This window comes from Aquarana catesbeiana, linkage group LG06 (genome assembly GCF_042186555.1).
Source record: "Aquarana catesbeiana isolate 2022-GZ linkage group LG06, ASM4218655v1, whole genome shotgun sequence".
In the NCBI taxonomy this organism is placed as follows: Eukaryota; Metazoa; Chordata; class Amphibia; order Anura; family Ranidae; genus Aquarana; species Aquarana catesbeiana.
This window is the reverse complement of record NC_133329.1, coordinates 211,954,335-211,967,035: the sequence shown is the minus strand read 5'-3', so window position 1 is coordinate 211,967,035 and position 12,701 is coordinate 211,954,335. Positions and strand designations below refer to the sequence as shown.

Below are 12,701 nucleotides of genomic sequence, written 5' to 3'. Positions count from 1 at the left end.
AGGGCAAGTGCTTTCCAACCCAAGAGCAACGGGCCAGTGACCAACGGGCATTGCGAATGGCATTCCTGGGAGAGCGGCCCCAGGAGCAATGGGTGACTGAGTTGGACAGGCTGGTCCAGCAGGAGATAGAGCTGGACAATCGTTATCGGGCTCTGCAATGGCACGCAGAGGAGGGATATTTAGGGGAGACAACAGAATGCTCTCCGGAGGGATATGACTTTGGAGGCCCTGGATTGCTGTGGGAGAGCCTTACAGATCATTTTATGTTTGGTGATGAAGGGGAACCTGACCTTGAGGACCTTCGAGAATATAGAGAGGATATGCTCGGTCTTGCAGGGGTCTCAGAGCTCAAACCTGATCTGGACCATTTGCTAAGGAAGGAACACCATCTGGAAAGGGCTTACAGGAAACTGCTAGAACAAGTTCAGCAGTATGCCAGAGAATCGGCAGTGGAAAATCCGGAGATTGCCGTCCCCAAACCTGAAGTGCTGACAACAGGGCAGAGCTCTGCTAATCTCTGCCCAGAAATGATAGCATCTTCTGGGTTCCATGGAATGGAGATGGTGAACCTCTATCCCCAGACATCAATTGCAGAGACATGAGATTTGATAGACTTTTCTGCTGAGGAAGAACAACCTGATGAGCCTCCAGCAGAAGAGCTGCTATCAGGGCCAAAGTTCACTGTGTTCTGCCCAGCACCAACAGTGGCTTCGGCCTTCTTGAGAGAAGAGGCAGTCGGCCTTTCTCCCACAACACTGACAGGGACATGTGATTTTCTGCCAGCAGCATCTATGGAGTTAAAACAAACTTCTCCAGCTGAAGATCTGGTAACTGAACAGAGGGTCCAAGACCTCTGTCCCACACTTTTACCAATTCCAGAGACTGGGGATTTAATAGACGTTTCTGTAGAGGAGGAACCACCTGGCAAACCCCCAGCAGAAGTGCTGGCAACCGGACAGAGGGTCCAAGACCTCTGCCCCACATCTGCAGCAATTGTGGAGGCCCAAGGTGAGGAGGTGGCAGTCTATCGCGAGCTGCAGATCAGGATCCAAGGAGAGAATGCAGTCATCACCTCACAACTGCAGCTTGATCTGGTGTCGGTGGATGGGGCTTCAATCCCCACCTGTATACCCCAGGGATGCTGGGCAGTCGGCCCAGATCCCCAACAGCAGGATGGAGTGAGCCCAGTCCCCCTGTCTTTTCTCCAGCGGCAGAAAGGACTCCAGGGAGAAGGGCCAGTCCGGGCCTCTCCCCAGCGGCGGATATGTTCTCTGAGAGAGGCAGAGGATGGCTGGGTGAGTAATACTCTGGAACAATTTGTTTGGGGTACTGTGTGGGTACAGGCAGTAGAGGACTGGAACTATGGACTAACTTCGGAGTCAACCCGTCTGGGGTCTCCTTCTGTGTAAGTCTCCTGCTGAAAGGGGAGAAATGTGACAAACCTAGCCGGGACAGAGGCTGTTAGAGAGGACTGAATGCAAGCCTGTTGCCTTTTTATTATGGGCCCTGGATTTTCAATGAAACAATACTCTTTGTGAAGTGAATTAGAAATCCAGTCTGAACTGTACTAATCAGACTCCGTCTTGTATATATGTATATATTGTATGTTGTTTGATACTGTTGGGGACTCCTTACTGTAGATTTGTGTCCCTGAAGAGAGAGGGGGGATTCCTCCAGCAGCCCCCTGCTGATAAGACTGATTCATACTGTTGGGACACATCCTGTGAGGAGATGCTGGTGTCATCAATTCCAACTACCTGTGTTTATGTTAATTGAAGGAGCTGATCACATTGTCCTCCTATACAATGTAGGAGACGGGACGACTCCTATTGGAACTGCAGCTATTGTGTTTATACTACTGTGTGAAGCTCGGTGCCCACAAGTCTGTCACCTGGTCTGGGTAAATTTTTTAGTTAATTAGCTCATGTTAATTATGTTAATTAGGTTACAGTTGTATTGTTAGAGGAGGTTCCAACGGCATATAAAGTCTTGTAACTTTGATTCATAATAAACAGTTCTGATGTACTCCAAGACTGGTGTTGTCTAGTTCTTGGGGGTTCCTATAGCCAGATCCATTGGACTCGTGTTCCAGAACTTAGGAAGCGGTATACTGACGGAAGCACTCAAGCAGAGTGTGGGACGTTCTGTGACAGGTATCACAACTCAAACAAAAGAGCACATACATCCATCCAGGACCCATCCCTGGCATCCTATATAGCAGGTACCACATTTTTATCCCAGCAGGGTCCACATAAGCATTAGTGTCTATGCATCATTCCAGAAATACGGACTCCACCATATTAATAAAGAGCCAAAAAACACAGTGTAAATCCATAAAACTTCAATGGTTTATTAAAATAAAGGGATATACTCACAAAAATAAAAACATGAGCGCATATACATTCAACATTCGGTCCCGGGGTTCATGCGGGCCACTACCGGGTTGCAAGGTGCATGATCACGTCACAAATGTCGGCTCCGCCCTACGCATTTCGTCACAACTGATGTCACCTGGGGCATGTGATGAAACATGTGCCAATGTAAGCCAATGTAAAAAGATGCCATCTACCTGCTGAATAGCATGTTTCTTGTGATACAGCTGCACTTTGACTTCTTATAATTTAGAAGTCAAATTGTTCAGCTACTCACTTTGCACTTCACTAAGGACTATTTTATTTGTAATTTACTCACCCCACACTGGATTAAAGACTATTTATTTGAAATTATTTTATTGTTGAATGATTGTGTATGATTTTGCTTATTTAGACATTTGAGCATATTATGGAGTGATATATATATATATATATATATATACACACTTAGCGCTGCTCTTTTGTTACTAACCTTTATAGCATGGCATTTACTAGTGAATTTCAGATTATTATTAGGGGTTAGGTTTTAGCCCTTCCACAAAATCCATTGCCTCCTCCTCTGAAACTGTCCAAAAAGTGAGGATATTGTCGATGTATAATAGGAAGGAATCCTGGACAGGTACACTGATGACGCTCCCCCACCGAAAAGCCAAAATTCCCAATCTCCTAGATAAATATTGGCTAAGCCAGGGCACACTTGGTACCCATGGCTGTGGCCTTAGCCTGGCGATAAAGCTTGTCATCGAATTGAAACTTATTATGTATTAGTAAAAAGACAAAAGTCTCATAATAAATTGACCATGACCTTGTTTTCCCACTGCCCTGCTTTTAAGTGTTTTTTTTTTTTAATTACTTGTAAGTCCTTCATGTGTGGAATTGAAGAATACAGCGCCTCATTGTCTAGAGTGAGTAAGATGTCTGGGTTAAGTCATGTAATAATTTTAAATTAGTAAATGAACTACAATCCCCCTATATACCTATTTTATCGTTTCTTAAAAATCCACTTTTCTATCCTGCATGGTCTTCACCTAAATCTTTGAAAGCATGGACCTCCACCACTAATCTAATTCAACTCTGTAAACTAGCATCCTCTACTTCATTCAAAACTTTCCCTGACTTATGTGAAAGTCACAAACTTCCTAATTCAGAGCTCTTTCGATATCTTCAGATTAAAAAAATCTTTATGCCCTATATAAAAGGAAGAATTAATTTAAATAAATTAACACGCTTTGAAAATATATGTAAACATGACCCACACACAAAGTGACTTATTTCAACTCTTTACACTCATCTTATTACTAAACCCAACTCAGACCCACCATCATATGTGGCTAAGTGGGAGATGGATCTTAGGTTTTAGTTGGAAGCAGCCGTTGGGGATAAGATTTGGATCACAACTAAGTCATCCTCACAAAATATAGCTGCCTTAGAGACAACATACAAAGTACTCGCGGTGGTATTTGGTCCCTGTCAGAATTGCAAAATATGATCTAAATTATTCCTCATCTTGTTTTCGTGGCTATGGTGATCTAGGATCACATCTCCATACTTGGTGGGATTGGCCGGTAGCAAAAAAATTTCTGGAAAGATGTATTTCTTATGATTTCTGCACTGTTTGAACTTTTAAACTTAAAACCGACCACTCTCTCCTACCGCCAATTTAAACTCCTATTACAGATCACGACAGCCCTGAAACAAACAATTGCCAAAGCTTGGAAATCCCCACCATAATAATTGCTGAAACTAAAAATAGAGTCAATCAAGCAATGATCCATGCCAAAACAGAGGCTATAATTCAAGATAAAATATCCAACTTTGAGAATATATGGAATCCCTTGGTGACCCACTTTTTGCCTTCCAATTTTGATGCTTCCCTACTAGGACCTTGGTAATCTCGATTTATACTTCCATTCTCTGCATTCATGGTATGTGTTTATTACCATGTACTACCCCGGGTACCCCTGCTACCTCTCATTTCTTTCTTTCCTATCTATTTTTTCTCCTACCTAAAAGAAAAAGTAATCTTATCTTCTTTCTCTCTTCTACTTTTTCCCCCTATTCTCTCTCTCCTCTTTCAATTTACTCTTTATATAGTTATCATTATACCAATTGTACATACCGGTAGTTCCAATATGTAGTATACGATTTTAGATTCCATAATTTTTTTATTATGATTTATTTAAAAACTATACTCTTGATAATAATTAAGACCTTTTTTTTTTTTATCTGAGGCCATCTTATATTAACCTGGTCTAAGTTGGTTTTATCCCTTCTTATACAATGTATGACATAATCTTTTCAGTAGTTTAGATCCATGCTAAAATTGTTTTTGTTAAACTACTTTTAGTTTATGTTGGAACTACAACTCAATATTATTACCAGATATGTGATCTTTTTTTTTTGCTGCCACCATATGTACTTATGTAAGCAAATTGTTAAAATTCAATAAACAAATCTGACAAATCATGTAATAATGACAGTAAATGTAAAGTGTCTCTCACATAGGAGAATTGCATGGCTTTCAGCCTATATATTTATTCACTAAAGGGAGCATGGTTATTATACCAGGTGATAGTAGTTGTAATCGATTTTATTTGTATTTGATTATTTCAATTTTATTAACTGTATTAATGTTTTGGCCAAGTTCATGTTAGAAACATAGAAAATTGACAACAGAAAAAGACTGAGTAGTCCATCGAGTCTGCCCATGTTTTTGTTTTTTTGACATTGATCTGGTTGTCGGACTATAGATTTATGTTTATTTCAAGCATGTTTAAAGCTTGTTGTTTAGAACTTAATACATTCTTTGTATTCCTTGGTATAATCCAGTTTTAGAAATATTGTTGCTTTGTTTATATAGTTTGCATTTCTTGCATGTGAATCATGAATTCTCGCGAGTACTTAGGCCCCTTTCACACGGGGCAGATCCGTTTGACAGACTCTGCTTGCTCGGCAGGGATCGATCCGCTGATCCTCGCTGAGCAGTTGGATGACAGGTCTGTCTCCGCTCACTGTGCTGAGACGAACCTGTCAGAGGCCTGCTCTCCTCTATGGGGAGATGGGATGAAAACGGACCGCCTGTCCGTTTTCATCCAATCCCATGTGATCTCATCCGCCAGACAGATGGAAAATAGGACAACCATCCGTCTGGATTTGGTGGACAGGAACAGATTGGATAGCAGCGGGTGTCAGCGAACATGTCACCACCAATATCCGCCGCACCATAGGAGTGAATGACGCGTGCAATCAGTCCGCCTGAAAAACTGACAGGCGGACCTGATTGGACGGCCTGTGTGAAAGGGGCCTTAAACTACACTGAAAGTTAAAAAGCCTGGTTGTGACTCCTAAATCCACTAATTATTTATAAAGAAAAAATATAATTTAAAGTGTTTGTCTCCCACAGCAAAGTATAGAAAGCATTGGTGGGCAGGAAAGATCGGAATGTCAAGATAAGCATCTTGAATGTCCACTAATGTCAGAATTTCCCCTGATCTGAAAGATGCAATCTTGTGGACTCCATGAGGTATTTGGGGACACACAGACGTTTGCCTCCATTTGGTTTTGGAATTGTGAATAGGTTTGAGTAAAACTCTATCAACCTTTCCTCTATCAGAATTGGTAAAACACTCCTTGGGCCTAAAGTTGACTTAGGGGCCGCCCAAAAAATCTGCCCGTCTTTGAGGTGAAGCTGGCAGATTAGAGAGTAGGAATTGAGGATGGACAGGTATAGGAATTCTATTTTTTCTATTTTGTAGACCCTAGATATCCCTACACTCAAGTGAGTGAGGGTGCCACTTCATTGCGAAGCTGGCTTCTGTGTAGGCTTGGAAGATTTTGGGTTTATCAAAAGGCACACATAAAATGCCTTTTGCAAGCAGGTTTAGCAGGCCAAGCTATTTACCACAATGTGTTCAGAAAGCAGTGCCATCTCAAAGACTTGGAAGAGCAAAATTCTCTATGAGATCAACACAAAATAGCAGCATCGAGGGCATAAGTTACATTTGTTTCAGCAAAACAGGGTCTTCAAACACAGGATCATGTTCTGTATTGATTTGTAGAGTCCAGTTAGCAATAGTCTGGCAAATGGATATAGAAGCATGGGCTGGATTTAAGGCAGGACCAAGCGAAAGGAAAGGTTGCCTTCAATTGGGTTTCAAAACATGTACAGTACAATCAACAGGATCCAGGAGGGAACATCCTCAATAGGAAATATATATATATATATATATATATATACATACATACAGAGAAAAAGTCTTTCTAGGTTTTGCCTGCTCTTTACTGCCCATAGGGAGCTTGGTTAGGCTGAGGAGATTCAAGTGCTTCTAGGAGGAAACTATTATGTATTAATAAGTGAACTTAAAGTAAAAAGCATATGAGGTGAAGCCTTAAGCCTGGTAGACACCTAGTTTTTTTCCATTCAACCCAGAGGTCAGAACCGCTGTACTAAGGATCCAATCTCCCCCATTGACCTGTTGTGTTCTGACAGGGGGAAGCACCCTCACCAGAACACTCTGATCAGAGATCTCGGCCATTGGCTGAGAGTGCTGATCAGCTGCTGGTTTTCAGGCATGTTGGTTTGACAGAAGCTGGCCAAACATTCGAACCGGCTGCCATACACATGGGCTGAATGTCGCATTTGACCCGTGTGTACTGGGCTTTAGCTTGTGTCTAACATGTGTCCAATGTGCATAACCTGCAGGGGGTGAAAATTCCTCAGCAGGATTCTCTTCTGTGTCCACCTCCTCTTCCTCAATATAATCCTCAAAGAGGTTAGGAGGTTCAGGGTCATACTCCTGAATAGATTCAGGTAGTGTAGAGGTAGAGGAATGCTTTTGAGACCAAAGGTTCTAGAAGGGCAAAGAGTTTTCCAAAGAAATCTGACATACAGTACTGAGCAAAGATTTTAGGCAGGTGTGAAGAAATTCTGTAAAGTAAGAATGCTTTCAAAAATACTGTATATATTTTAATTGTTTATTTTTATCAATGTACAAAATGCAAAGTAATCGAACAGAAGAAAAATCTAAATCAAATCAATAAACTGGGTGAGGAACAGCTAGACTCAGCTACTAAGGTGAGGTTGTAAAAGAAAGTTCCATGTCATAGGTTTTACACTATGGCAAAACTGAGCACAGCAACAAGACACAAGGTCAGGATCAATGGTGTCCTCAATGCTGAGAAATACAGGCAGATACTCATCCATCATGCCATACCATCAGGATGGCATGTGATCTGCAAGTGTACCTAGAAGAAGTGATTTGAAAGCAAAGGGTGGCCACACCAAATATTGATTTGATTTGGATTTCTCCTTTGTCCCTTTACTTTTCATTTTGTTAATTGATAAACAAACTATTAACAATTCCATTCCTAATTTATGGCATTTTTTTTTTTTTTTTACAACTGCCTAAAATTTTGCACAATAGTGCAGTGGCAGTGAAATCTGCTTTAGTCAGATAGGCCATTTGTTGTGCACCTGAGAGGGAGCTAGACTTAAAGTAAGGGAGTTGTTAATATTGGACCTTGTTTTGGTGCAAGTGAACAGCTATCACCCTGAGCATTTTGCTGGTTTTCCTGTGATGTATGTTGCATGAGTGCCATTGAGCTCTTTTTTTTTTCTCAGCTCCTCTGCACCTTGTCTCCGCCATTGCTAGGTGAGGGGATCTACGTGGGGTACTCATAAAACTGATGCAGAATTAGAAGGTATTTACATGTCCAGAAAAGTAGCTGGTATAAACCAGTGGCTGACTGATGTCCTGTGGCTGCGTTTCTGAATAGGCAGGCAGCCATGCCTTCTTGGTAGAAATGGCAGGCGGAAGTGTGAAAGCCAGTAGGCATATTGCAACTAGGTCACCACCTAAGCAGCAGCGATGTGTTGGGAAAAACCTGACAATTTTTAAAAAGTAAATGTTATTTGGAAAGAAGTGTCAGTCAAACTAGTGATTAAAAAAAAAAGAATAGTTTAGGTCCATTACCTAAGTAACCTAACCAGTGTAGGGCCAGCCCAAAATTTGCTGCTGGCTCAGATAGGTCCTCTGTCCTTCCTGTTATCCAATGCTGGGGTTATCTTGAAAACCAGGCACCAAATAGTTGTTAAGAGTACAAGCTAAGTAATAACAGTGATAACCAAGTCCAGCACACAAAATAGCTAACAGTGAGAGCTAGGCATGAAAGGACATCCAGGTCATCATAAACAGTAGCAAGGCCATCCCACGATGCAATAACAGGCTGCAGTTGACTTTAAATTAACAATACCAGGGCTATACTGCCAGTATGCACTAATAATTACTATGCTAGGCCTAAACCGACTGGGCAAACACAGTCAGACTTAAACAACGAACGGTGTAGAAGAATTAGGGAGAATTGTAAAACTGATAAGAGCAGTCTCTAAGGTTAGACTTTGGCAAGCTAAAGCCAGGGCCCTTTAGATGAGCATTGGTGCACTTAGAATAGTCCTTAGATGTGCATGCAGTTGCAAAACGGAACAGAGGTGGTGATTATGCACTACAGCCACAGTTCATAGGAAGTAATCGAAGAAGAAAGAGATGGCTGCACACCTTCCTCCATCCAACAAATTTATTGAATATATAGGAACTGCCTTCAGGACCACGACACAGACCGAGGAGGTGACGCGTTTCACACAGACATTGTGCTTCTTCAAAACCTGAGGGCAGTTCCTGTATATCCAATAAATTTGTTGGATGGACGAAGGTGTGCAGCCATCTCTTTCTTCTTTGTTTACACGCTCACGAAATGCAAGCCGGGGCTAGCACCCAGTCATTCCAGCCTGGTGGATTATTACACTCACCTGGTGCAGTGGTCTGTTTTTTTGTTCCTCATAGGAAGTAATGGCGTGGCTAAGACAATGAAAGTAATGGGATGCAGAATTAGGGGGTGCTGAAAGAGTACTGCAAAGATCCTGCTCTCAGTAACTTGACTACTGCTGACAGTACAAAGTGGGCCAGAGGCCCTCTCATCAGCTTGCTGAGATGGCGATAGGTGTTTGGCGATGGAAGTGTGCTTGATAAACCATTGTGCAAATATCAATGTGAAAAATGGAACTACCACAGTTTTATTCTCCAGGGTCTCTGCTTTCAGAAAATATACTGTATGTTTGGGGGTTTTATTTAATCTCCAGACCTAAAATTTATTTGAAAGATTTGTGCAAAAAAAATTAAAATGGCTCTGGCAGCGAAATGGTTAAAGGGCACTCTGCAAGTACAGAAAACTCTAGTTAACCGCTTCAGCCCCGGAAGATTTTACCCCCTTCCTGACCAGAGCGTTTTTTGCGATTCGGCACTGCGTCGCTTTAACTGACAATTGCGCAGTCATGCGACGTGGCTCCCAAACAAAATTGATGTCCTTTTTTTCCCACAAATAGAGCTTTCTTTTGGTGGTATTTGATTGCCTCTGCGATTTAAATTTTTTGCGCTATAAACAAAATAAGAGCGACAATTTTGAAAAAAACGCATTATTTTTTACATTTTGCTATAATAAATATCCCCCAAAAATATATAAAAAAACATTTTTTTCCTCAGTTTAGGCCGATCGTATTCTTCTACATATTTTTGGTAAAAAAAAAAAAAAAATCGCAATAAGCGTTTATTGATTGGTTTGCGCAAAAGTTATAGTGTTTAATAAATAGGGGATAGTTTTATGGCATTTTTTTAATAATTTTTTTTTTACTAGTAATGGCGGCGATCAGCAATTTTTATTGTGACTGCGACGTTATGGCGGACATGTCGGACATTTTTGACACATTTTTGGGACCATTGTCATTTATACAGCGATCAGTGCGATTAAAAATGCACTGATTACTGTGTAAATGACACTGGCAGTGAAGGCGTTAACCACTAGGGGGCGGGGAGGGGTTAAGTGTGTCCTAGGGGAGTGATTACTAACTGTAGGGGGATGGGCTGTGTGTGTCATTACTCTGATCACAGCTCCCGATGACAGGGAGCTGTGATCAGTGACACTTGTTACTAGGCAGAACGGGGAGATGCTGTTTACATCAGCATCTCCCCGTTCGTCCTCTCCGTGAGGCGATCGCGGGTATTCCCCGGCCGGTGCGCGCACGCAATGACACGGCGGGGAATTCAAATGGACGTACAGGTACGCCCATTTGCCCAGCCGTGCCATTCTGCGCTGGTTGGGAACCGGTTAATCAGCGTGAACTGAACTTCTTAGACCCCTTTCACACTGAGGCGCTTTAGCGCTAGAAATAGCCTCTGAAAAGTGCCTGAAAACCGCCTCCCATTCATTGCAGTGTGTCTTTTCACACTGGGGTGGTGTGCTTGCGGGACGTTACAAAAAGTCCTGCAAGTAGCATATTTGGGGCGGGTTGGGAGCGCCGCAAATAGAGCTCCCAACATGCCCCTGCCCATTGCAATGAATGGGCAGCGCTTCCAAAGTGCCCAAAAAACTATTTGAAAGTGCAGCAAAACTGGACTTTTTACCTTGTTTCTAAGGTAAAGCCTGCCCCGCTATCGGCTAAAAAGCGCCGCAAAAATGAGCAGCACTTTAGTGCTAACAGCACAGGCACTCCAGTGTAAAAGGGGTGTAATTCCTGTTGCAGGCTGAGAGCACACAGCATTTTAGTGCACCGAGTGGTGTCAGCCCTACCTAGTTGACTTTTGTTAAACTACTTAACCCATCCCCTCTTATCCTGTTCGCCACAACATAAAAACAAGTTATCTTGTACTCCATAATAATTGGAAAAACCAATTACTCTCCCTGAGATAACACAGGAAGTGTGTACAACACACAGGTCAGCTATGAATGTCTGAAAAGATCAACTATTTCTTTTTTTTTTTGGCTCTTTTCAAACAGCTATAACAATGCTTTCAATTATATATTTAACAGGGCAAAAGAAGCATATAAGAAAAGATTATTGTTAGCGTTTACCTATTATGCACTTTAACTGACCTAATTCAGCTCTTTACAATTTTACTGAATTCAGTATCCTATTTCATTTGTGTTTGGTGTGCCTGTTAGCTATTTGAATGGAAAGTTTTGGAGCAGTTTGAAAGACTGGAGCTGTTAAGCTAGCATGAGTACTTTATATATAAAGTTTGTATAAAACTAATTCCCTTGTTTTGTATTTTCCTTTTTTTTTCTTTTTACAGATGTTTACTAGGTTGCTGCCTTATACCTTGCTGTGTAAACAGCTGCAAAGATGTGAACCACTACTGCCCCAACTGCAAACACCTTATACACAAATACAAACGTTTGTAGGAATTATGCATTGTTCTGCAATTGATTAGAAGAAATACATTAACAGAATTACACTGGCTTTACTTGTACAACTAGTGCAATAAGCACATAGATGATTCATTTAAAATTTACCTAATTGTTTGTTTACTTAATTATTTTTACAGTAAAATCTGGTCTTTAGTCAAATTGCCATCTGTGAGCCCAAATGGTGATAGTTCACAGTGATGAGCACATTCTGTAAATCCAGCTATTTAAGAATAGAGAAACAACAGCAGGGGGGCGCTGTACCCACACACCAAACCCACTATGACCTAAAACTTCACTTTTATTTATAACTGTCTAAAACTCATAATGTAGAAAATGAAAGTAAGCCATAAGGATGACCCAGGTGTATAACCTTATAGGGCAATGTGGAATTAGTGCAAAAATACAAAATAATGGAACAGATAACTGCCTTCATTTTAGGGAGATAACAACCTAGACAGACAGATTGACCAACAGCATCTAAAGACATACTTGCTGTGCACCCCTTCTGCTTCTCTAATAAAAATTTCCACATAAAGACCAATCGTACAACATAAGTATACATCAGGTAGTTTTTTTGTTTGTTTTGAATTTCTGCTATTTAAGAACCCAGAGGGTCTTCAGAGGCAGCACCTCCCACTATTTGGACTAAGTGTAAAAAAATTTCTGATTAGCAAAAAAGACTCAATCTTACGAGCCATAGAGGTTCCACTGATGAACTGCTTTTGCCAGCATTGTACGCAAATACAAAAGCACGTGTATCAAAATGTAAGCAAGAGGATCTTATGAAGCAAAAGAGGGGATTGTAATAATTAATGACGGTACACATTAACATGGCTTCTAAAATTCATATAGGAATAACATTATTTACATTGTTATATATTATCCCTTCATAATGGAGGGTAAAACAAATCTTAGGTCCGGTTCACACTAGGGCGACTTTTGATGAAACTTGAGTCACACAATATCACAGAATAAGGGAAATCTCATCGTTTTCAATGGTGCCCATTCTAAGAGACAATGCGACTCAGAACGGAAAGATTTTGGAAAAGGTGCCTGCACTACTTTGGTGTGATTTACAGTGAGACTTGGTCC

General features: G+C 41.2%; 1 protein-coding gene across 1 annotated transcript in view; it reads left to right on the top strand.

The window, feature by feature from the left end:
- The window catches only part of LOC141147710 (uncharacterized), a 92,566-nt gene extending 80,416 nt beyond the window's left edge, over positions 1-12,150 (top strand). Inside the window, exon 7 of the mRNA XM_073634904.1 lies at positions 11,495-12,150. Coding sequence (XP_073491005.1) covers positions 11,495-11,603 — 109 coding nt within the window. The 3' untranslated portion in view covers positions 11,604-12,150. The remainder of the gene's footprint in view (positions 1-11,494) is intronic.
- Positions 12,151-12,701: the final 551 nt, after the last annotated feature.